Source organism: Nannospalax galili, unplaced genomic scaffold (genome assembly GCF_000622305.1).
Source record: "Nannospalax galili isolate Female #2095 unplaced genomic scaffold, S.galili_v1.0 scaffold206, whole genome shotgun sequence".
In the NCBI taxonomy this organism is placed as follows: domain Eukaryota; kingdom Metazoa; phylum Chordata; class Mammalia; order Rodentia; family Spalacidae; genus Nannospalax; species Nannospalax galili.
Genome location: NW_008358101.1, coordinates 6,173,683 through 6,199,734, shown reverse-complemented (window position 1 = coordinate 6,199,734; position 26,052 = coordinate 6,173,683). Strand labels below are relative to the sequence as shown.

Here is a 26,052-nt window from a genome sequence, read left to right as displayed (position 1 = left end):
TGGTGTTTGCTATGTACCATTTCACAAGGACAAGACTGACTGGATTATAGGTGTGATAAAGTGATAGTAGGTTACGGCTTTTCTCAGTGTGCTTTATAGTGACTAAAACCAGTAATGAGCATTCAAGTTTGATGTGTAGCCTCATCTGTTTACTGGAGCAAATAATGGCTGTCTCCTGTACCACACAGTGCCCTTCCTTTGAACAGGGTGGCCCTGTCTCTCTGGTTCACCAAATTTGCTTACTCATGTCTGATATAGCCTTTCAAAGCCACAAAATAGTATTTTAAGTATTTTATTATCAAGACCTCAGCAAGTAAAATATGCACATGAATTTGAGTCAGCCCTCTCTCTGGGTTCCTCTTTCTGTTATAAGATTCCCACTTACAAGGGCCATAGAATTACACAATTGCTAGATATGTCTGTTAAATTAAGTTAAACTCAAATTAATTAACAGCTGAAACTCAGTATCACTTCTGACTTCTCTCTAGGCTACCTTTTTGGTTAGGACTGGCCTACCAGTTTAGAACATGACTGAGAACATCTTAATACTTCTGCAGGATCTGGGGAACATTGGGGCATTTACAAATGCATATCAAAGTCGGGTGGTCCAAGTTGATCCATGGACTAAAAATGAAAAACATGTAACATGTTACCTTAATTTTTAGGGTGCCTCTGGTGAAGAAGGTGAAGCAGGAGGAAGGGGTGATCTTGTAAGCTTTTTTTTTTTTTTTTTTTTTAATCCTGGTTAATGGTGAAACTAAGAATTTTGAAAAAATATGTACAATATCTCTTTTTTTTCAGAGACTGTTATTCTCATCACCCTCTTTAAGGGCTAAGGTGCTCCTTCTCTATTCAAACAAGAGTCCCAGTACTGTATCCAAGATCTAGTAAAGCAGCTTGGTAGAGCTGGTTTTAAATTTCAGAAGAATCTCCTTAGAGATGGTGAATTTTTTGTGTGATTTTACATTGAGACATTCAAGGTCATTTGTACAGAACCACAGCAAGTGTAGGAATAACACCTACAAGGTTTTTGTAGTCAGGAAGCTGTGGTTCACAAATCTGACCGAGGGCAAGAACTCTAAAGAAGTTACTTCCGTCTTCAGAGAATGAGACTGATGAATCTCCAAAAAAGGGACAAGAATAGAGTGCATTGTCTTTCTGTAGAACTGCTTGGTCTCTTGCCTCATCGGAGTAGTTTTGAGAGAAACTATCAAAACCTAATGTAGAAACTTAAGTTTTAGTCTTCGGAGAGTCTGGGTGAGAGCTTTTTTTATGAACTAGCTTTAGAGAGATTTGAGTGTAGAAGAAAATCTGCTGACATATTCAGACTTTAATGACTGAATATCTGCTTCCTGATTTTTTTTAAAAGTAGATTTCTGAGATTATTCCACTTAATTTCTGTAGAAGTTGTCCATTTTTATGGGACAAGGGAATGTTATAAAATTTAAATCATTCTGTTTTGTAGTGGAGATTATCTGAACCAAACTCATCTAGAGTTAATAGTGGGAAGATCTCTAAGGTTTTTTCTTTTTTTAAGCCTAAAAGCATGCGTATTTTGATAGACTTTGAGGAATGAATTTTAAAAACATGGAGATAGGCTCAGGGATCATTGCAGAAAAAGAGGTGGTAAGATTGTAAGAGACATTGCAGAAGAAAGGTGGGATGATCACAAGGAAACAGAGTTTTCCAGACAGTTGGTCAGTTGCTCATATGAACTCTCAGCAATGGTGACAGCATGCACAAGTCCCATGAAAGCTCAAATCAGACAAAATCCCAGCATAGGCATGCGGAAGTGGGTAAGAAATCTGAACCCAGCCTAAGGAACTTAGGCAATTGGTGGCTGCTGGGAGTGGGAAAGACAGTGTCTTACAGGGTTGGGACCCTTGGTGGGTCCACTGAATGGATCGACACTGGGGGACACAAGTCATCTTCTTTTAAAGTTCATTACATTTACATTCGGTGGGGTGCAGTCGGGGGAGGTGAGGAGAGGGGAGTGAATCTAAGTGCCATCAAACTATATTGTATGAAAATTGCAAATATTCAATTAAAGTGCAAAAAAATCCCCATGGAGATAAAAAAACAAGTATCAAATCTCAATAGATAGTTTTAAACATCTATTGCACTTGATAACAAAGTGTTTGTTTTTTTTTTTTGTTATGTCTTTTAGTCTACACATTTTCAATCTTGGTGATGGACATTTTAGATCTGCATGGAGCAGGGAGAGCACTGATTCCTGCCTGTTATTTAGCAGATCAGTTAGCCAAGGGCTGGGAGGTTGTCTAGCTCAGACAGGACACAGAATTAAGCAGGAGAGCTGGAACTCCAATCCACACTTTGAGTCAAATATATTTTCTTCAGTACTGGGGTTAATCTGCACATGATTATATTTTAGTATACAATAGTTTTTGAAAAAAATGTTTTCAATAACTGTCTAATGTGAATATATTGTTTTAATATATTTTTCTTTTTACTGATTTAGGGAGATATGGGATTACCTGGCCCAAAGGGATCCGTAAGTATAACGAACAGTAATGATATAAAAAAATTGAAAATATCAATAAAGCTGTAGAAAATGTAATACCCATCCTTATGAAATCATTCCATAAAATTCAATGCTTCAAGGACTTAACTTCAAGGAAATAAATGTCTAAATTTGCTCTGTAGGTAATGGATTAATCTAATAGAAAAAAAAATCACAACGATGGAAAAGGTTCTAACTTTTGAACTAACTATGCTGAAGGAAAAAATTTCATATTACAAATGATTTAGTGAGTTGTTCTATCATAATATTCTAATTTTCTCCCCAAATGGGTAATTTTTAAAGAACTGACATGTGCTTTGCAGTGACGAGAGTATAACTGAATTTCATTGGCAGTTATACTATTGCAAGATATTTCTGTAATTTTCTTAATCACCTCTGTGTTCTAGTTGAGGAAATAAGAGACATAACACATAAAAAATGTAATAGGGAATTATTAGACCTAGAAAATGATCAGCTTGTTTAAATTTGTCATTTTACAGAAACTAAACGTAGATCCTTAGAGATTAGATAAATTCAGAATTATAGATCTATTTAGTAGAAACCTGAGGTGACTTGTTAATACACACATTAATACAATTAGAAACTTCAATTTAAAGAAAAAAGGAAGCTCAGATGGCAGTTTCAAATGCCACCAGCACCAGCTTCCAGGGAATTCTCAAGTTCTTACTATATCTGCAGCATTCCCCATTTCCCTGTGTCTATTCAACAAACTATCCTCATGGCAGCCAATACAACCTAAATAAAAAGAGAATCCCCCCATCCCTCAAAATGCCTAAAGAATAAGCTGAGTATGATGGTGCATGCCTTTAAGCCCAGCACTTGGGAGGCAGAGGCAGGTGGATCTCTATGAGATTGAGGCCAACCTGGTCTACATAATGAGTTCCAGCTCTTACTACAGGGAGACCTGGTGGTGCACACCTTTAATCCCAGCACTTGGGAGGCAGAGGCAGGTGGATCTCTATGAGATCAAGGCCAACCTGGTCTACATAGTGAGTTCTAAGTCAGCTCTGACTACAGGGAGACCCTGTCTCCAAAAAAAAAATCTTAATAATGTTTTATAGAGTAAAATCAGACTATTAGCAAAGTGCACCAAGCCTGTGATGTATAGTTCTTTGTTTACCCAACTCATCTCCTTGGTGTCTGGAGCCGTATCCATTTGCAGTGCTTTTACTTGCCTTGCTGTTTAACACTTCTAGTGTTGAACTAGCTGCCTTCATCTTTAGAATGCTACCATAGACTGGCATTCAAATCCACCCTCACCAAATTTGGTTTCAGTGCCCAGATGTAGGCTGTATGCCCATCACCAGCATGGTTATAATCACACTGTATTAACTCACCTGCCTCTGAACACCAAGCTTCAAGCAAACTTATACCTAAGAATACTGGAAAGGAATGGTTTAAGATTACAGCAGATATATTCAGTAAACTTTGGTGAGTTTGGTGATAGAAATCTTATTACTATCTCCAAATATTCAGTAATGTTCTGTGGAAAGAATTCAGAGTACAAAAGAAAAAAAATGATCCTTAACATAGTGACTAACTTAGGTTTATTGCATTACGATTAGGATATTATATTAGGAATTAGCCCTTAGTTCATCTCTTCTCGCCTCCCTGCTTACCTGGCACTGATCAAGTAATACTGAAGGAACTGAACATACTGTCCCAGAAGCAAGAAAAATCTTTACTAAAATGAAAGCTTTCACCCTCCACTTTGATTCCAGCATAGATGAACTTGTTAAGTCGGTAGCATCTGGAACCCAATTTCTGCTTCGGTGTACCGACCTTCTCAAATGAAGAATTCCTTCTGAAGGATCTGGGGTCCCTATGATATGTTGCCCTTTGATCTTTTCATCCAAGAGTCCCTGTCCCTTATTCCAGTAGCAGTTTTAGTCTTTGCCAGTGAGAGAGTAGTCTTCAGTTTGGCCGTTTCTTCTGTGTCTTTTTCAGTTCATTTTTGCTTTCCTTTGGGTTATTTAGAGTTTTGCACTCTGGGTGCCTGACAAGTTTGCAGCTTCGTGTTGTATAACGTCCCCTCTCCTTGTTGTTGATGTCTTTCAGGAAGTCTTTTAACTCGTAATTTCCTTATAGAAGCACTCTTACTTAGCAAGTTGACTTAGATGAATATCAACTTTTTTTTTTTGCCTAAATAGAAATTGGGAAACATACTTGTCAAGCCTTATTTGGATGTCTGCAGTTAAATCTTTTCTTCCCTTGAGCTTAAAAAAATTTGAATATTTGACAGTTAGCTTTTCATAAATAGACATTGCATAGGAAAAAGAGACAGGATTAAATTGCTTTGAGAACATTTGTGTCTCGAACACCAGAACTCCCTGACTGCCTCCTGTCCTTTTATCCTCTCGTTCTCATTCTGAACAACAGCACATTATTGCTACTTTGCCACAGATTCTAACAGAGAGATTTAACAAGTTTTAGTCTCACAAAAAAGCAAATTAATTCAGTCTCTTTTAGAAGCAGTTATTGTATATGAAGAATCTTTTAAATGCTTTCAGTAGTCTGCTTTAAGAAAAACAAAATAAAACCCTAGCTTGTATGTATGCATTTCCACTGAGAAAACAAGGCTTATTATTTAATGTCTTTACTATTTTGAGTGGTTTTTTTTTAGCCTCAGCTGGGGCCTTGCTGTGTAGTCCAGGCTTGCCTTGATCTCATAGAGATCTGCCTGCCTCTGCCTCCCAAGTGTTGGGATTAAACACATGCCTGGCAATAGATTTTAATTCCCTTCTTGCTTAAAATTGAAGTTTCTTTCTTTTAGCTTAGTATTTTAAGTAAACTGGGTCTGTCTATGTTAGTATTCAATAATTCCTGACTGTACCTACTGTCTGGAAGTTTACCAAAAATATTTTTTTAAAAGCCCAAATACCTTATATCCTTGGAATGTTGTTTTATGCCTGCTGCATTGACTATATCTAAATAGCATATATTGGAGGAATTCGGGGAGCTTTTTATGACCAGAAAATGTTAGCAATCCTTATTTAAAAATCTAACTGGTAGGCTAGAGAGATGGCCCAGGGGGTCAAAGCTCTTGTCACCCAAGTCTGATTACCTGAGTTTTGATCTCCAGAGCCTATGCAAAAATGGGTCCTAGGAGCACAAGCCTCTGTAATCCCAATGCCCTATGGGAACAGGGAGGCAGACAGAACAATCTCCAGAAGCTCCTAGGCAAGCTGCCCTGGCTTAGGCAGTGGCAGAAAGACCTTATTTCATACAGAGTGGAAAGGTGAGGACTGGCCCCTGAAGGTTGTCCTTTATACATGGGCTCCCACACATGAACACACACACACACACACACACACACACACACACACCCATCAGTCACTCACAAAACTAACTTGCATGGGCTGAGCTGCAGCTTAGTGTTAGAACATGTGTTTATCATGCTCAAGGCCCTGGAATCCATCTTTAGCAACAAAGCAAGAACAAGAAAACCCAAACCACTGGCTTGCTCTTAGGGAGTGGCTTCAGGTATGAAAAATGTGTTCTTAAATATATCTTATTCCAGTGAAGATTTTGAAATAATAAAGACTTTGACAAGTTTGCTTGAACTGGAGTTCTAAGAGACTGGTGAGAAGTTGAATGGTATTCTGAATCTCCAACCTTGGGGTAACTACTGAACTGACACCACTCAGAACATAAATTGTAGGAAAACTAAAATTTCATCTAAGTGTTAGTGTATTAACGCTAACCTGGAACATTGCTTGTGTCTAGTCTTGTTTATAGTGTACTGTTTTGTTCTAGGTGGGTAACCCTGGGGAGCCAGGTCTGAGAGGGCCTGAAGGAATTAGAGGGCTTCCTGGAGTGGAAGGACCAAGAGGACCCCCTGGACCTCGGGGTGTGCAGGGAGAACCGGGTGCCACTGGCCTGCCTGGTATCCAGGGCTTTCCGGTGAGTGATGGGTACCCCTCCCCCGCTGGTGTTTCCTTTAGGTGGCTCCTGTCTCAGCAGGGCTGGGGTAGATGCCAGCCTATCAGCTGTAAGTTCTTTCATAACTCAACCACCTGGTTCCTTGTAGTCTGTGTGTTTGCAATTTAACAGTGTTCTCTTTATAATTTGAATTATAAACTCTTCTTTCCTGTTCCAGGGTAGAGCGCCCACAGATCAACACATTAAGCAGGTTTGCATGAGAGCCCTGCAAGGTAAGAGAAACACAAGGCTTTAACTGTTCCTGTTATAAGCTCTGGTGTCTTAAACTTTTATTTTCATAGGTATACAAGAGTAAATAACAGTGACTTTAAAGGTTGGGATGTTAATAGAAGTTCTGTTTTATCCAATTGTTGCTGCACATAATAACTTATAACCTTACAATAAATTATTACATACACATACATATATGCCAGAACTTTCTCCTTTGCAACACAGATTCTCAGGTACCTCTCCTACCTTAAGATGCTACCACTTAGTATGTGTCTGGCACTGTTCTAGGATCTCTCTAAATTATGTGATCACTGAATGACAGACCCTGTGCCTATAAGAAGTATGAGGGTGTTATTTCTGTTCATATACTATGTGTGTAAAAAAGGAATGACTGACAGCTTTCCAAAAATGGTGATGTATTTTCACATTTGTTAATCTTTAGATTTATAACAGCTGTGGCAATTGTTATTTGTACCAAAATTCGATAGTTACAAAACCACACAGAAAACAAAGATGTAAAAAAATACCCTAAAGCTGGAATCACTAACACTGGAGCCCTCTAACAGGAAAACATCCTATTCTTGTGAAACCAATTATGCCTTGAAGAAATGAGCTTTTCTGGAATGCTAGTAGACAGTCCAGTTTGTCCAATAGCCTGGTAGCAGTCTCCAGAACTGGATGAAAACGCAGCAAATGCCTCTGTATCTGGAAACCAATGTACAGTACATTTTCCCTTGTCTCCATTTCAGTTTTAAACATTACATTAACATATCTAGGAAATTATAATTTTATGTTTACTAAATTAAGGCATATTTAAAATATTCACATTTTAATAATTTTGGTTAGAAATAAGTTCAGTTAGAAATTTGTTTCCAATTTGTATTCTCCTTCACAGCCTAAAGCTGTAAAATAATATTATGCTAGAATATTTCCCTTACAGCATTTTAATGGGGAGATTTTCTTGCGTTCTGAGGCTTTAGCAGGTGATTTGGAGTCTATCTAAGAAGCCCACAGAGTTATTGATTTTTAAGACAGATTGTGACCCTATCCAAGGGAGGTTATTTTTAATGATTGTTATATATTCCAAACAAATAAATTAGAGGAAGATTTATTAGAAGTCATGAGTCCTCATGATATTTTAGATTATGTAATGTCTTTCAAACTAAAAAGGTTTTTAGTTTCTGATGCTAAGTCTCAAATAGTGTCTGAACCCTAATTTGGCATGATAGCCTTGGCTTTTCAAAAGCTTCTGGATATGTTAAGAAACTCATTTTCTTTCCATCTGAGAGTTTTACCTGGTGGTATTCAGGTAGGATTCAAGTGGCACATTCCTCCTTCTAGAATATTCTAAGGCATCAATGTCTTGAAGCCCTGAAGTTTAAGCCTTACCCTTTTGTTTCTAAACATCCAGGGTCAAATGATCCCAGGAAAGCTGAGTTCAGAGGCAGGCACCAGGGAAGCATCTTTCAGGAAACTGGGTGGAAAAGTATCCAACTGTGTTTTATTGTCTTTCAGAGCATTTTGCTGAGATGGCTGCTAGTCTCAAGCGTCCAGATACAGGAGCCTCAGGTCTGCCAGGGAGGCCTGGTCCCCCTGGGCCTCCTGGGCCCCCTGGAGAGAATGGTTTCCCAGGTCAGATGGGAATTCGTGGTCTCCCAGGCATCAAAGGTCCCCCTGGTGCTCTGGGCTTGAGGGGACCTAAAGGTAAGCTATTTTGCCCAGCTGGGACCAAAGAACACATATTGCCGATTTTCTTTAGATGTATAATCTATAATCTGCATTTAAGCTCAGGATTCGTGTTTCAGCAATCTCTGCATGTCTTGTGAGATAAGAAGATGCATTATTATCTGTTTTTTAAATTCTGCATTGCTGCTTTTGAGACAGAGTCTCTCTAGAGAGACCAGGCTGGCCTCAAGCTTTCTGTGATCTTCCTGCCTTTGCTTTTTTCCAGAGCTGAGGACGAGGCCTTGCACTTGCTAGGCAAGCACTTTACCACTGAGCTAAATCCCCAACCTGCATTATTATCTTTTTACAAAGGTGATGGTAAAGATCATTTATATTACTCTGTTGCTCCTGCTTTACCACAACACCGGAACAAATATTAGAATTACATTCCCTTTGACTTTCAGCACTGATCTTGCTGAATCATACATCATATTCTGTCTCAATCACAGTCCCAAATAAACCTACTAAGATATGGTAAAGGATCATTCAATGATTTCTTTTTGAGGCTTTGATGTCATTGTAGTGCTTTTCTAAAATGGCAACTAGCCTTAGAATGTTTGTGTCTGCTAAAGTAACCTTTGTTAGCAGGACAATGGCTACTCATTTTGTCATGGGTTGGAGCTGCCCCTCTTCTTTTACAAGTGACACTGCATATTTATTTTTGATGGCTTTTTTTCCACTTCTGGAGTACAATCTAACTTGATTCCTTCTCTAATGTATGACTCTGTCCTCTTTTATTTAAAGCAAGTCAGGTACTTGGATCTAATCTAGTATTTTGCAAAAACAAAATCAAAACAACAAAGCACAGGTTTATGAGTGTGTAAACTATTCTGCAGGGCTGGTGGAAGGACTAGTCTCAGGTGCTGTTTGCTAGCTGAGGTGAGCATGTCAGCCCAAGGTGTTTGTGCCCTGGATAATTTACAGAGGATTAAATAAAGCGAGGAGTTTCTATATCATGAATTATTGACAGCTCTCTGGGAATCTTCAGAAAGATGTAACACCAAAAACAAGAGACTTAAAAATTTTTTAAAAGCATTGTGATGCTCCAATTAGTTATAAATATTATGATGTGAATGGTCAGAGGGCAAGCGAGCTGCCTTTTTTAATTTATAAATGAATTGCTGATGCAGTTGGCTAACTATACCCTCAGCTGGAATAATTTATTTAATTACTTTTTTGGGGCATGTGCAGAATTGCATGTTAAAAATGAGCTGTAATTGGGGACTCTTATTAGGCTGGCACAGTTTCAAAGCTTTCAGAGGCTGGATGGATGAAAGAGGGAAAGGGGTCCATCTTACAGAGTCTGGGGATTTTCTCTCAAAGTGTCCCATGTCTACTCATCTCTGTAATTTTTAGTCACTAGTTCAGGACCTGGTGTCTTAAGTGCCTTCTGGGGTAGTTCCGTTCATTCTGCAGACCACTTCTAAGAAACTCTGCTGCCTTGGGTGGGCTGTTGACTTAGTTGGATCTATCTCACCTCGGCCCATGGCTATCCATGCAGCCTTTCCTGAGTGCATAGAACAGCACGTGAAAAGCGCCTTGCACGCCAACACCACCCAGAGACCTCACGAGAGTCTTCATTTCTCTGCCCCATCCCGTACATACACGCAGAACCAGAAGCTCAGGGTGGACCCAGCTCTGGGGTTCAAACAGCTCTCAGGAGATCACTATGTGGCTAAACGACCTGGCATGGCATTCATTTTCGCTAGATGGTCTATAGAAATCACAGCCTTGCTCACTTTGGCAAATTGGTATTTGGTGCAGAGCTTAACTTGGAGCTAGCAACCAAACTCTGCTTGAGGAAACGACACTGCCCTTGTTAGGAGCTACCCGGGGAGAGTCTGGGGACCCACCTCCTCCAACCTTCACTGCACAAGGAGCCGATTTAGGAGCTTTGTGAGCCAAGCAGTTCTGGGCCCCATTTCCAGAATTTCTGATTTAATTGGTTTGGGCATTTGGCGCTTAAAATATCCCCTAGACGGTTTTAACACTCAACAAAGTTTTCTGGGAGGCTTTCAGCACAGGGAACTGTGGTTATGATGAATCGCTTTGGTTCTACCGAAGACCCTCATTTGAAAGGATATTTTTATATTTGGAATCTGGAAAAAGCCCCTCGCACCGTTCGTTTGTCAGTCACAGCTGGGTCACAAGAGTTTCCCCCGATTTTTTTTCTTTTTCATTTTTCACAGTATAGTCTGTCACTGATTCCATACACCCCTTTCTCTCCCCCTGCCCGACTTTGTTATTCAATTCCTTTCAGCCAGTGTTTTCACTGCGTTTTACTTATCTGGGGTGGAGGTGGGGTGGGGCAATCAGATTTTCTTTATCTATCAAAACTGTACCCACTTTGGAAATACATAATTCTAAGTTTCTGAAGTTGATCTTTTCTGTCCCGCCACATACAGGAAAGAATCTTTAATAGAAAATGTATAGTTTTCTGCTATCCACAAGTTTTGCAGCCCAAATTTTGCCCAAGAAAACATATTCCACCATGTTGAGATTTAAATTTTCAGACATTAGAGAAGGAATACAATTCAGTGTGGCCTTTCCCCTTTCCTTTCCCCTCTTTTACCCAGTGAAAGGCATATGAGACTTGTTCTACCATATAGTCATGTTGGGGATTTTCCAGAGAAATAAGAAGCTACTTTTTTTTTTTTAATTTTTTTTATTTTTATTAATGCTTTTAACAGTTCAGGCTAAGTGTTGGTCTTTGTTCTTCTGACAATAATCTCGAAAACAGTGGAATGTTTACAATAAGAATTTGTCTCAGTCTGCCTCAACTTATAGAGACAGCTCTGTCCACACATGTAATTTTCCTTTGTTTTTCACTGTAATGTGTAATATTACACACATGTAGTGCCAAAGTGCATGCTGCATGTGCCTCCTGTGTGCATGGTCAAGCAGAACTTGGGAGCAACAAAGTGGGCTTATGCTCACTTTACTGAGTATTTTATTAGCCTTTCATGCCTAAATATTATTTTTAAATGTTCATGGTTTGGATTAATTTTAAGTTCCTTTGAGGAAGGCTGTATATTTTTAGACGTTTTAGTATGAGTCAAACAGATGTGGCAATATGGAAATGAAGGTATGAAAATATGCATATGTTATAACTGTGACTAACACTTTTTCTGCGTTAATCTGCTCACAGGGAGACAGAGCATCAGTTACAGGTTGCTAATAATAAATTTGAAATACACAGCAAATACGGAGCCATGAGACCATTTACTCTTTAGCTTTCTGACTCTGATTGTATTTCCCTTCATACCTGACCTAAGGCTTCTTAAGTGTGTATTTTTGATTGAGTAGGCTGCAACGGTAGACCTTTAGTTCCTGGACCCATTTTTCTACATCATAAAAACAGACATGGCCAGAGTGTCTGGGGAGGAGCTCAGTTGACAGAGCCCCACATACCTAGGGTTTGGTGGTTGAGTGGCGTAGTGAATTCAGTGGCTCTGCCTTACATCCTTCTAAAGTTTAGTTTCCTATGATCAGTAGCCAAAAGGCAGAAGCATTGGCCAGCAGGCCTGCGCCATGCAAGGCTCTGCCTTACATCCTTCTAAAGTTTAGTTTCCTATGATCAGTAGCCAAAAGGCAGAAGCATTGGCCAGCAGGCCTGCGCCATGCAAGCAGCCCTTTGGTGTGGCTTCATGCTGGAATGTCCAAATAAGTTTGATTCTCACTATCAATGTGAAAGCTACATTTTAATTTATAATCTTCATCTCATGTCTTCAGAAAATGTGTCTCATCTGTAGAGTCTCCTTTTATTGCCAGTCAGGATCACCATGACTTGACAATTTGATTATTAACAAAAGTGACTAAGCATTTTCATATGCTCTGACTATAGTAAGGCCATACTGATAAGTAATGGAAAAAAAAGCAGTTTATATGAATATGAGCTCAACCTCTGCTCTGGGTCCTCACACATATTTATAATAACTTAAATTCTTGTGGGAATGTAGTTGGTTCATCATAAGAGATTCATGTATGGAAATTCTCAGCAAAAAATCAAATTATGTGACTATTTAAACTTTGACTTCATAAATAATTCTTGACTATTTGACTAATGTGCTGACGATTGAATAGGTTTTGTTTCTATTTTCTGTATGTCTGGCTCTGTCAAATTATAACAAACTTGACTGAATATTGAATAATGCTGGACTGGTATAGATATTTGAAAAATCTGATTCTACACAGAATTTGTTTGGTATTGTGCATTTTAATAGTGTATCAGAATGATAATATATTACTACATAAACGGGGTAGAAGAATAATGCCTTCTAAAAGACAGTAGAGGTCAGTTAGGGACCAGTTAATGCACTATTAAGGCCCTTTGCTAATGAGCAGGCTTCTGGACTTGGTCTGCAGGAGCGTGGATAATTGATGTAGTGTTGCTCTGAAGTTTGCTGAGGCCTCATGCTTAACCAACTGTCTTGTAAATGTTTTATGCACATTTGGTTGCAATTCAAAGTGTATTCCCAATAAATTCCAAGTCATTAGTGAGAGACACTCATGACAACACATTTTAGTTTTAAAAATACATTTATTTTTGATAATATTAAATACACATTGCTCAAGAGAATTTAAGTGTATGATAGTTATTTAGTAAAGAATTTTTCCACAAAGGTTTCCCATATCCTTAGTTTTCCTATCATTCCTATTATGTGACCACTATTATTAGTTTCTTGCAGATCCTTACAAGCACTGGCATATAAGAATATATAGACATATATTTTCCTGCTTCCTTATACAAATTGAATTGTATTGTCTTTTCATAAGCGATCTGGACCTTGTTTCTTTCATTTAACAATCTTTCCTGGAGATCATTCCAACAAGCCTGTTTTTTCCGTAGTTGTATAGTATTCCATTCTGTGGCAGTAATTCAATACTTACCTTTAATGATCCATTAGCTTCCAGACTTCTGTTGTTCCAGAAAGGCTGCAGTGCACACAGTGTACATATTTCATCTTGGTACAAAATATCAGCATAGACTCTATTTCTACTGCTAAATTTATCTCCACTTCTGTTCTGGAATAAATTTCTATAAGTGGGATTTCTGGGCAAAATGCAACTTCCATTTACAATTTGGTGACTGTTGTCAAATCTCTAATGAGATCATACCAATTTTCACTTTCCTCAGCAATATGCAGTTTTGTATTTTTTCTGTAGACTTATTCAAAATGTTTACTATAACTTTGGAACTTTTGCTGATATTCTAGGTTAAAATAGCATCTTTGCTTTTTTTTTTTTTTTTAAAGAAATTGCCTTTATTTTATGAAAGCAAATTCAGGAGCACTCTCATCCATGTAAGAGCCAGTTTTGATTCCCGTTTTTGTGGCTGATAAATGATGTATTTTGCTCATTAATTTTTTTGCAAATGTACCTGTATATGTACCATGTATGTGCAATTGCCCAAGGAAGCCTGAAGAGGGCATCAGATCATGGAACATCAGTTACCCACCTGATGTGGGTGCTGAGGATCAAACTAGGGTCCTCTGCAAGAAGCAAGTGCTCTTAACTGCTGAGCTGTCTCTCCAGCCCAGTTTATTCTTCTTTTGTTGCATTGCTTTGTTTTGTATTCATTGCAGAAATTCATCATATTTTAATCACAAATAGAAAGGTCAACTTGAAGTTATAATTCTCCCTTTTTTTTCTGGTTGTTAAATATTTGATCTGCTTTTATCCTAGAAAATGATGTGAAAGATAAAGTTTTAGCTGTAACTTTTTTTGAGTTGGTTATTCACTTTTTTCCAGCACCATTTGATGTATTGTTAAATGTTTCCCACTTTAAGACGCCACCTTTGGTGCTGGAGAGATGGCTCAGTGGTTAAGAATGTTCACTGCTCTTACAGAGAACCAGTGTTCAAGTTCTGACACCCACATTACCCACATCAGGCCACTCACAACTGCCTGTAACTCAAGGTGATTTGATGTCATCTTCTGGCCCCCATGGACACCTGCATACACATGCACATATACAAGCATACACATAAATAGCAAATAATAAAATAAATCTTTTTTAAAAAGATGCTACCTTTGTTATAAAGCAAATTCCCACATGTATTTGGGCATCTCTGCTTCACAGTAACAACTATACAACTCTAACAGTTAACTATCTGGTAGGATTAGTTTCTTTGTGCTACTTTTCTAGAAGGGTAGTTGTGGCTATTCCAGCTTATGATTTTTTTTTATATGAACTTCAGAGTCATCTTTTTGGTTGCAATATGGTTCTTTTGTTTAAAAAACTTGGAATGCTGATAAATACTCAGCTTAGGGAGAAATGACATTTTATTGAGATGTCATTCCACTTGAGGACCTTTCAAGTCTTCTTGTATCTATTAGAAAGGTTTAATTTTCTTCATATTGTACTTGCGTTTTTCCAGTTAAGCTCATTTCTAGTTATTTAGCATTTTAATTACTATTACAAACCATACTTCTTTTTAATTTTTTTTTTACTTGTTTTTGTTTTATATGTATGAGTGTTTTGCGTACGTTTGCAAGTGCATCACATGCGTGCCTGGTGAGTGTGAAGGCCAGAAGAAGGTGTCAGATCTCATGGAACTGGAGTTACGGACAGTTGTTAGCTGCCCTGTGGGTGTTGGGAACTGAGTCCCAGTCTTCTGCAAGAGCAGTCAGTGCTTTTAACCACTGAGTCATCTCTCCAGCCCCCTAAATTGTACTTCTTTACCATATCTTATACCCGTGGGTGCTGTTTTTATATATGAAAATTATTGATTTATATATATTAATTTTATGTCATGCTACATTACTGAATTCATTTATTGTTTACTGTCAATCCTACTACAGTAGTTTTTGAATAAATTTTCAAGGTTTAAAATAAATGCTCAAATCACCTGAAAGGAGAATGGTTTTACTTCCTTAAACAAAACGATACGTGGTAGCGACAAGGCAGCCTCGTCTCTGTGTGGCCTGAGGCAGAGCTGCTGCTCTTGTCTCCTGATGAACATGGTGCTTTTGAGTTGAGATAGATGTATTTTATCATACTCAGCAAAGTACCCATTGATTATTATTTTATTCAGTGTTTTACCAAGAATTCTTGTTCCATTTTCTGAAATGTCTTTTCAGTGTCTGTGGATAGACCATATGATATCTTTCTTCTTAGATCGGTTTATATGATGAACGTTGTGCTTGATACACGTTTACTGCAGTCGAATTTGTGGCAACTTCATGACTTTAGTTTCTAAATTTGGGCTTTGCTTAAAGTTTAAAATATAGAAATTTACAAATGTATAGAAAAGTAACATGTCTTTTCTGAAATGCAGGTGACTTGGGAGAAAAAGGGGAACGTGGCCCTCCTGGAAGAGGTCCCAAAGGTTTGCCTGGAGCTACAGGTCTCCCAGGTAAGTGAGTTTTACCATGAGATGATGCTGGAGAGAAAATGGCAGCAAATGTACAGTCTGAACTGAACGTTTCAGAAGTGACATTCAATTCCTTGAGCTTATCAGGTGATTGTCTAATGGCTGGCATAGATTTTTCATGACTGGCTTTAATGAAGAGTTAAATGATCTGTAAATCATGTCTGCCTTCCTTATGGGAAGACAGATGTCAAGGCTTGAAATATTAATTTCCTAATACATGCTTCAAGAAAAATAATGTCAAGGTCCAACCATAATCTGGTTGTTATAAAAACTGGAATGACTGAAGTGGTATTCATTTCTAGCTCATGCAATAGTGTCTTGTTGTTATTTCATTATTACTATTTTCTGTGGTGCTGAGGATCAAGCCCAGGTCCTGGAACATGCTAGGCAGGTACTTTGCTACTGAGATATACTTGAGCTTTATTTTTTCACATCTATGAAGCCAGAGCAGTTGGAAAAGGAATTCAAGTTTTTAGCTACTCACATGGTACAGGGAATAACTAAAATTTTATTTTAAAAGCTCCCTTTTCAAATACTCAGACCCTCCAAAATTCCACTCCCCCTAAAACAAACACCTCAAATATTTCTATCACACTCACAGAGAGCTCCACACAGGCACATGTCACAGCTGGGTGGCTGAGGTGACAGAGTGGCCTCTGTGAGAAGCCTGATTTTTTTTCTCACTGGGCATTTTGTGTTTTCTTTATACACTGACTGCTCTGTCACCAGGAAAGTCTGGCTGGAACATACTCGTCCACTGGGAAATGACTTATAAACCCAGACACAAAAGCAGCTCAGTGGAGCCAAAAGCCAGTTCAGCTCAGCAGCATGCGTGATGTGCAAGCTTCTAGAAAATTCTCACATGGTGGCTAAAGGCAATGGCTGGGGGAAGGCCATGGGGCCCAAGATGTCTGTAGGTGGGGAAAATTAAGGCTGGAGGGGTTGTAGAAAGGGAAAAAATGTGAAGTGTTACTCACTTCAATCATGAATTCAGAAAACTTAGTTTAGGGAAATTTAGGAAAATAAATTTCCATTTTGTAATTCTGCCAGAGGTTATATATTTAATCATGGCTATAATTGTAGCCAGAAAAAAAAAATCTTTGCTTTCCAATTATCTATTTTATTGCTCCTGGGGATTTCTTTCTTATTACAAATTAAAAAGAAGAGAGAGAATATGTTTGGAGACAGCTCACATACTGCCTTTCGAAAATGGGACTCGTGGGCCTCCAAGATATTTTCACAAATTAATTTTTTGTGCGTGATTGGAAAAAAGTTGAAAGAAATATGGTTGAACCCCAAAAGATCAAGAAAAGATTTTAGCATACAATAAAATCTGAATTTGTTGATGGATATTCAGAAGAAAGGAAAAGGAAATAGTACTTAGTAAGAGCATATCCTTCATTGACAGTGTCAGTGATAGTAGGGATTGAAACTGGTGACTCATTACCACAGTGTACTTAATTACCCATGTAGTTAAGAGGTCACCTAACAACTTCTCCCACTACTGATAAATTCCCTAACAGTTTCTGAACCTGTGACTTGCCTTTCGAACCACATTTTTATTACTGAAAATTCAGTGACATTAATTTTAAAACTGGGAGCTGGGAAACCAACTGCAGTGCCCCAGACTTCCACAAGGGAGCATATTGTTTCCCACCTGCAATAAATGAGTCACCCCAGGAGGAGCTCAGCGTCACTGGATGGTCAGTGGTACTCAACCAACACTCAGCCACAGAAGGGTTTTGCTGATTTGTTTGTTAGCACATCAGACCTGCCATGTGTAGGCAAGATAGTGAGGCAGGACAGATTCATCATTTGCTGCCTTCCCTAGCTCTTGTCTTTTTCCTCTTAAGAAAAAAAAAAAAAAGCCCCAAAACAACAACAACAACAACAACAACAACAACAACAAAACCTCAAATCATTAAAATGTGTTGCCACTTGTCTTGGACTTAATATGTGTTCGTTAGTTTTCTATTGCTGTGATAAGACCCTCTGACCAAAACTAACTTGGGGAGGAAAGGGCTTATTTGGTTTATACATCCCCATCATAGCTCATCATCAGGGCAGGAACTCAGGCAGGAACCTGGAGACAGGAAGTGAAGCCCAGACTACAGAGGAACAGTGCTTATTGGCTTGCTGTCTGGCTCATGCTCAGCCTGCTTCTTAATACACCCCAGGACCACCTGCCCAGGTGTGGCACCACCCACAGTGGGCTGAGGTCTACCACATCACTCAACAATCAAGGAAATGCCTCACAGATATGCCCACGGGCTAATCTGATAGAGGAAATTCCTCAGTTGAGGTTCCCAATTCCCAGGTGTGTCAAGTTGACAACCAAAGCCAGCCGTGACAAAAGGTAACTCTGATTTAAAACAGAAACCATTATGCACTCACTTTTCTAAGCCTCTTAAAACCTGCCCCACTTTTCTTTCCTTTCTTTAATTGTTGCCCTCCCTTCCTGGAGCTACAGCCAAGGTCATCACTACCTTTGCTTTCTATCCACTCTTCACTTCCTTTCACAGGCCCCTTCTCATTCTTTATCTTCCTTATACTGATTGTCCTTCTTCTTGGTCTCCTTCTACCTACACTTCAACTTTCTTTGGGGTGGGGAGGAGGGCTTTTGTTGCATTGTTGTTGATAAGATATCTGACATTATTTGGTAAATTTTGAGTTTCAGATAATTTTTCAAAAATATGAGCTAACCTTCTAACTCAGTTACTGGAGAGGCAGGTTTTGCAGCTAAAAGGTTCTCTAAGCACTTTAGTGTGACTATAGGGCCATATTTATCTCTCATGGGGTGCCAGCTGGGAGCTTCGTTGTTCAGCTGGGTCTCTTCTCTACACTGTGAATACATTTGGCTAACAACTTTTCCAATCAGACACATCCTTAACAGAAGGTTTTGAGTCATTCTTCCCTTAAAGCGTGGGTTCCCCAATTCAGAAACTGTGGGTTCAGATCAGGCCACTGTCACTCACTGACCTTATGACACTATACAAATTAGTTTCTCTCTGTGCCTTAGTTAACTCATATGCAAAATAAGAGTGACATCATTTTGATAGTGTAATTGTGAGAACTAATGAAAAATCACTGTTGTTGATTTTGGGTTCAAATCCTATGGAATGGAAAAATATTATTTCATCATTCTTTGTTTTAACGTACCTAATATTAAAAGAAAATGGAGCCACCACCTTCTTTATCTATCAGTTATTAGGAGTCCTTTGTTCTTTCTGTGTAGTTTTTGTTTTGTTTCCCTTTATAGCAGCATATCTCTGTTGTGTGTTAAGCATTAAAAACTCTGGGTTGTAGTGTGACACTTCCTATTATAGACCATATGTTATTATAGTTTGACTCTCATTTTATCTGCCACACATTGTTGTTTTAAAGCACATATGTGCTGTCTAGTTTGTTAGAGCCAGACTAGGCATGGAAAATACTCAAGGGAAGTGGCCCCGGGGCCAGGCTGTGAGGATTTGTGCACTCCCCTTCCCGTTCTTGCCAATGACTACCTCTCCAGTTTCATTCCTGCCTAACAGGAATGAGAACCACACATCCTCCTAGGGTCATGTAGGAGGATGTATGCACATGATAACACATGTGAAATGCACAAAGCAGGGCCTGGCTAAGCCAAAGGCTGCTCATTCAGCTGATTCTGTTGTAGTTAATCTGTTTATTTTGAGACTGCAGACTGACCCAGGTCACACACTCTGACAAAGGTCTCCCAGGTTGCAAATGGCAGAGGGAAATATTCACGCTTCCCGAGTTCAGCTTCATATAATAGACAAAACAACACACCATCTAATGGGATTCATTTGTCTTTGTGATCCCAGCCACATCATGTGGGCATATCCATAATCCCATTTTCTGTCCCCACTCCCAGAACAGCGTAGAATTTATAAGGGACCCCTGGGTCATTAGTCCTCTTCTTTGAACACCAGAGCCAGCCAGCACTGTGACTTGGTTATGTCATCTCACTAAAGGGCATTCTGCGTGCCTGCTGCCACTGAATTCCCCATGCATGACCAATTCCTTAGCACTCTGAGTGTTTTAAGGAAAACTATTTAACAATAGATCCTGATTTCTCTTACAAACTCACTAGAGACAGGAATAAGTGAGATGAAAAACCTTGTCAAATACTAGCTCAGTATTAAAAACATGTAACTTTGGGGTACACATCAAAAGTTTAAATAACCAGTCAATTTATGACCAGATAGCCTACTTAATGTAACATTAAGCGTAACATTTCTGCCCTCTAGTGTTTACATAGAGAATTTCATGGATATTTTTCCTTTCCTTTCTTTTCTAATCATGAAATGTCTGGCATAGTGATTCTTGAAATTTCATAAGTGTAGAATTGAATTTCAGTTAGTGAAGACAACACACCCATGGGGTAGGCAAAGCACTTCAGACCCAAGGTTTATTTTAAGAGACACGGAGAAGCAGTTGGACTTTCCTTAACTCAGTGCTGACTGAACATTCAAGCCCATTTTGTGATGTTAAAGTGAATCAGCTTAGCTTCTTGAATAGCCTGGACAATAATATGATGTCACCCCAAATGGGGCTCCTTCTCAGCAAGTTTGGAGTACAATATTGTATGGACAGGGCTCATAAGAAACTGATAAGCTGTTATGTGAAGGCTATTCCCTTCTCCCAGGCATGGGTACAAGGCAAAACCCCATAAAATATCTTAGTTTCTCATAATTGAATTCTGGAAGACTCATAATAGAAATATGGAGGAATCAAGCCTAGCTTTGAATTATTGTATCTCTTTTGCTTCCTAGTCAACTTAGACACAATGAATTGAACAACAGTGTCACCACCACCACTACTATCACCACCACCAACACTACCATCACCACCACTACCACATGCACACACACACACACGCACACACATACACACCCTCAGGAGAGTTATCAAATCAGTATGTGTGGAAGGTTAGTTCAATTAGAGTAAATCGTCAAAGCCTATGTTGCTAACTGCAATGTTTTCTACGTTATTACTGGGTAATTAGCCTTCTCAACTCAGTTTCCACATAAAGAAAACAGAATCATGGACTGGAGAGATGGTTCAGTGGTTAAGCACTGAGTGTTCCTGTAGTGGACTCAGGTTTGGTTCCCAGCACCCACATGGCAGCTAAGAGCCACCAAGACACCAGTTCAAGGGGATCCAGTGCCACTTTCTGGCCTCCATTGACATTGTACAATATGGTGCATTTATATACATGCAGGCAAAACACTCATACACATAGAATAAATAAATAATTTCAAAATGTATAAAAAATGGAATCAGTAATGAGCACAATGTATAGCACACGAGAAAAGGGGTACTTTATAAAGTGTGAATGAGATGGATCTCATCCATAGCCCCAAAGAATAAATTGCTGGTGTACTTGCTGAAGGCAGACTGGGGCTTAGTGTGCTTTTTATAATGTGAATATGTGGATAGGACAACTTCATCAACTCTTTCCTCAAAGGACAAGTAAGAATTTGAAATAAAGTTAGCAAATTAAAAACAAAACAAAATGCCTATTTCTCTTAAAGTGTGTTGAATTAGAACCGGGCATGATAGATCCAGCCTGTAATCCTAGCATTTTGAGGCTATCCTGGGATACATACTGAGTTTGAGGCCAGCCTAGCTTACAGAGTAAGATCATCAACCCCACCACCCTCAGGGTGCTGAATTGGGGAACTAAATGTGAAAAATTGAAAGCTTTGCTTCTACTTTTTAATGTCCGTGTTTGAAAGAATAAATTCCTTTCAATTTAAGGTTGAGGGAGGGGATTATTTTACTAATGTAAAATAGAAGTTTGAAACAGTTAATAATGTTTAAGAAAAGAAAGGTTTTATTTAAAGCACTGGCCCACATCCCCCAGGGAGCTGCTAGCAGGAACAGTTTGGGGCTTCCACCTCCCTGCCTCCACTCCATCACTCCCTCTTGTCTCCTCAACACTGGCATGGAAACTCAGTGGCCATTTTCATTACTTTTGTGTTCTAAATTTTCTTCTAGTAAAGTTGGCAGGGCATTTCCTAAGCAGGGCCTATTGCTTTATGGCATCGGGGACCAACAAACCTCTGTATAGGATCATAGCTTTAGCTTTGAGCGTGGGGGGTCTCTGTGGCAGCCGTTCAGCTCTGTTTTGCATTGAAAGAATAACCACAGACAGTATGTTAAAAAATGACTGTGACTGAGCTCTAATAAATCTCTTTTTAAAAATAAGGCTTGGCCTGCAGGTGAGGTTGGTCTACCCTCCTGGGCCTTACCTGCCTACCTACTTGTGTTCTTTTGGATTTAACTCCTCTTATGGGCATGGCCATTTTCTCCTGCTAGTCTGGATTTGATTTGCTTAAGAGAGGTCTGCTGTATCTCAGTGGGGACATTCCTCCCAATAAAGTTCATGAAAATTACCTTTATTATGGAGTTAGATGGGCTTATATTTTAAAGCTAAAAAAAAAAATAACCAAATTAACCTTTAACTGCCTCTGATGTCAGGGGGTAGAATAGGCTCTGCTACCTGAGCTGATGTGATAGCCTTATCTATAGATGCTGTGGATTATGAAAAGCCTTTCTCCCATTAGGGGAAAATGCATAATTTCCCACCTCATCACAACTTAGTGTAGTTGGATAAAATCCTACGGGATAAATTATTAGAAATAACATATTTCTGCTTAACTACAGCCTTGAGATGCATACACTCAAAGATAATTATTCTTCCTTAAAACTTGCTAATGTTTTGCCCTAAGGCATTGCTTTGTATAGGTCTCAATGTAAACACATAAAGAAGAATGGGATATATGTAAAATAGGGCCTCTAATTACTTTTCCCCAAAGCACGTGAGTATGTAAAAATAATACCACTTAATAAGACCAGGTCATTATAAAAACAAATATGTAATAAATTAGTAAATTAGAAAGAGAGCTGGAAACTTCTGAGAAAGAAGGCTGATAACTTCACCTAAGCAAACATGTAATTGAATATGAAGATCTAGCTTCTGGCTTTGTGGCAGAGTGACTAAACTGGGACAGCTGAGATGGACTGAGGGTCCCCACAATTCAGTATTGTCATAGCATATGCAGTTGCTTTGATAGTGGTTTCTTAGTACTACGTTTGCAGTAATAGGATGAAAGTAAAAGCACTACTGGTGCAGAGGGGAACAGAGTCAGCAGAAATTCCTCTTAGTTATGGGGCTCCATGACTCAGAGAATGTGTCCCATTGGACAAACATGACAAAACAGACATTTCTTTGAGGAACTCACTGTGGTGAAGTTTATGTTGGGGTAATCCAATTAGAATGTGATGGACTATTGTAGGGAGCATGGCTTAGTCTTCTAAAAGACATGAATCAATAATATCTTAATAGTTGCAGCAGTCCCCCAAAACAGATGCTGTCAGTCACAGAATTTAATTATAAGAAAGGCATCATTCTATCTCACAGGTGCTGAAAGTCAGAGGTTAGTGATTTTCTAATTCATACTGTTCCTAAATGTCAAAGTTAGAACTTAACACCATTCGTCTCAAAAACTTGTGTTTGTAACTTCTTAGCTAGACTAGATTAGCTATCCAGGCCCAGATATGGATCACTATTAGCAATTAAATTAAATTAAATACTGCTGCATTGTTCATAAGAATGAGAATGTGAGCCATGCATCAGCATGGCACATGTGAGTTTAAATCTTCCTGTAGCCACATGGAAAGGGTGTAAAGAGTCAGACAAAATGAATAAAAATAATACAGCTAGTCACTGACTTTAGATGGTTGTATTTGGAATTTTTTTTGATTTGTGATGGCCCGGAAGTGATTCAAATTCAGTAGAAATCTTACTTGGTTTTGCATATTGATCTTTTCATGAGATTAGTGATATGTAGTATGATACTTTTCTTCTGATGCTGGGCAGTTCTGAGTCAGCTACGCAATCACAAATGGAAAGACCTGGTACCCTGTGGTGTGGTGTATTGGGTTGGTAAGCTATGATGTTTGGTAAGTTTGGCACATTTTTTGACCTAACTATGTTTTCAAACAGCCCCATTATAAGTTGAAGGATACCTATACAGTAGCCTTTATTTATTTAACTCACTAGATACAGAGTATTATTATATTAGTAACAAATATAAAAATTTCAGATAAAATACTTTGTAGTTTTTTTTTCCATATGAAACTTTCAAAATCCAGCTTATTATATACTTATAGTTCTTACTTTGGACCAGCCACGCCAGTACTCAGTAGACCCACATGGTAGACTCATGGCTAGAGGCTACCGTGATGGAAATGTGGTGACATACACTGAAGTGTGTTTCAATTTTTCATTTCTATGAAACCCAAATCCAGTAAAGAAATCTCTCTACCTTCCTTGTTCATCGTTTTTGAAAGCATTTGTTAAGCATCTCTCTTGCACACGGCTAGGGTGTGAATGTCTAATGCTTTTTGCTGATTTACAGCTATTTTGGAGTCTCCTGCTCACATATATGATCTTTTGTCTGTTTCAGGAGACCCAGGCCCTGCCAGCTTTGGGAGAAATGGCCGGGATGGTGAGCAAGGTCCCCCAGGAACGGCAGGAATTCCTGGTGTGCCTGGACCCCCGGGCCCTCCTGGCCCTCCTGGTTTCTGTGAGCCAGCCTCCTGCACCCTACAAGCTGGTCTGCGAGCCTTTAGCAAAGGGCCTGACCAGTGAAAGGCTTAGTGGTGCAGGCAACCTGCACAAATCACACCTGGAGTGATGAAGCCTGGAGGAAAAAAGACCAACTAAAACTGGGGTGAGGGTGACAGTGTTTAACCATAAACATGGTTACACTAGTCCTACTTGACGATCAGGTTTAAAACTATGGTGCTACTCAATACGTCCTTTTCCTTTCCTCAGAGGGAAGACAGGAGAGTCATCAGATTAAAATCAAATTTAAATTTTCTTTAGATAAATTCACAATCCTCTTCCCGGGATCTTGAAAATTAGTGTGCTATGTGATATATCACAGGTCACTGTGCCAATGGGAAAAAAAACCCCAAAAAACAAAACAACAAAAAAACCAACTGTTTGGTTTCTCAGTTTTTTATTTTCATTTTTAATTTAGATGCTGTTCTCAGATTTTTAATTCAGTTCCTATATAAAGTATTACTAGATTAGTAATGAAGAAACCCCACTACATTTAATAGAATTGGTGCTTAAAATTCCCATCAATGTGCTCCATCGAGAGTGGCAAAAAGGGCTGTGCACAGGATATGATTTCCTTATAACTATGTTGGTTTTCTTCTTCAGTCTGAATTTGTGAACTTCTATGTACTGTACTCCAAATCCATCAATACTTTGAGTTCTTCTATGTGAAAGAAAAGAAGCAACTATAATACCCTGGCATGCATAAGTTTTATTGCTGAGATTATTTATTTTAAAGGTTTGAGGTAACCTCTCTGGTTGTACCAAAAAAGAAATAAACATGGTTTCATAAACTCTTACACTTTTTATTTTTGTTTTTTATAAATAATCATGTTAAATGAAGTCATTAAACTTGTTTAGTTACATTTAAATTTTAACTTACTGGTGTTTCTAAAAACGTATTTGTAGGGCGGATCACTGACTGCTCTTGTAGAGGACCTGGGTTTGAGTCCTAGCACCCACATAGCAGCTAACAACTATCCAATATCCTCTTCTGATCTCTGAAGGCATAGCATGACACTCACATAGATGTAGGCAATACACTCATACACATAAAATGAAAATAAGAAATAAAATATTAAAAATGTATTTGTGTTAGTGGTTTATTCCAACCAGAGGAAGCTAGAAAGTCCTTACTGTTCCACAGTGTTATGCTCTGACGGATTGTGTGTGTATATGTGTGTGTGTGTGTGTGTGTGTGTGTGTGTGTATGTGTGCAGAGAGAGAGAGAGAGAGAGAGAGAGAGAGAGAGAGAGAGAAAGAGAGAGATTGATGGACTTTTTCTGAAACTTTAATAAAAGTTATGAGCTATTTCCCCCAGAAAATTACACAGATGTATATACATGCACACTTCCCACAGTATTTCAGAGATTACATGGAGTTTTCTAAGTGTAGTTTTACTTGGTTTCTAGTTAAGGACCAGCCGCTGTCATTTCAATGAATGAATGAGCTCCTTCATTCATCAGTGCAAAAATATATTTTTGTCTGAATATGAAATTTCAAAAGACCTAAATGCACATTCTGATATTTTCCTTCTGTTTGATCTATACTGTTGTTGAGGTGTTCAAATAAGAAAATTATAACCAAATCTCTATAGTGAGCATGGGTGTAAAAATTCT

General features: G+C 38.7%; 1 protein-coding gene across 1 annotated transcript in view; it reads left to right on the top strand.

The window, feature by feature from the left end:
- Nucleotides 1-25,382, top strand: part of Col9a1 (collagen type IX alpha 1 chain) — a 94,209-nt gene extending 68,827 nt beyond the window's left edge. The window contains exons 32-38 of the mRNA XM_008856332.2: nt 666-710; nt 2,480-2,512; nt 6,299-6,445; nt 6,642-6,696; nt 8,210-8,398; nt 15,700-15,777; nt 24,276-25,382. Of these exons, the coding sequence (XP_008854554.1) occupies nt 666-710; nt 2,480-2,512; nt 6,299-6,445; nt 6,642-6,696; nt 8,210-8,398; nt 15,700-15,777; nt 24,276-24,460 (732 nt within the window). The 3' untranslated portion in view covers nt 24,461-25,382. The remainder of the gene's footprint in view (nt 1-665; nt 711-2,479; nt 2,513-6,298; nt 6,446-6,641; nt 6,697-8,209; nt 8,399-15,699; nt 15,778-24,275) is intronic.
- Nucleotides 25,383-26,052: the final 670 nt, after the last annotated feature.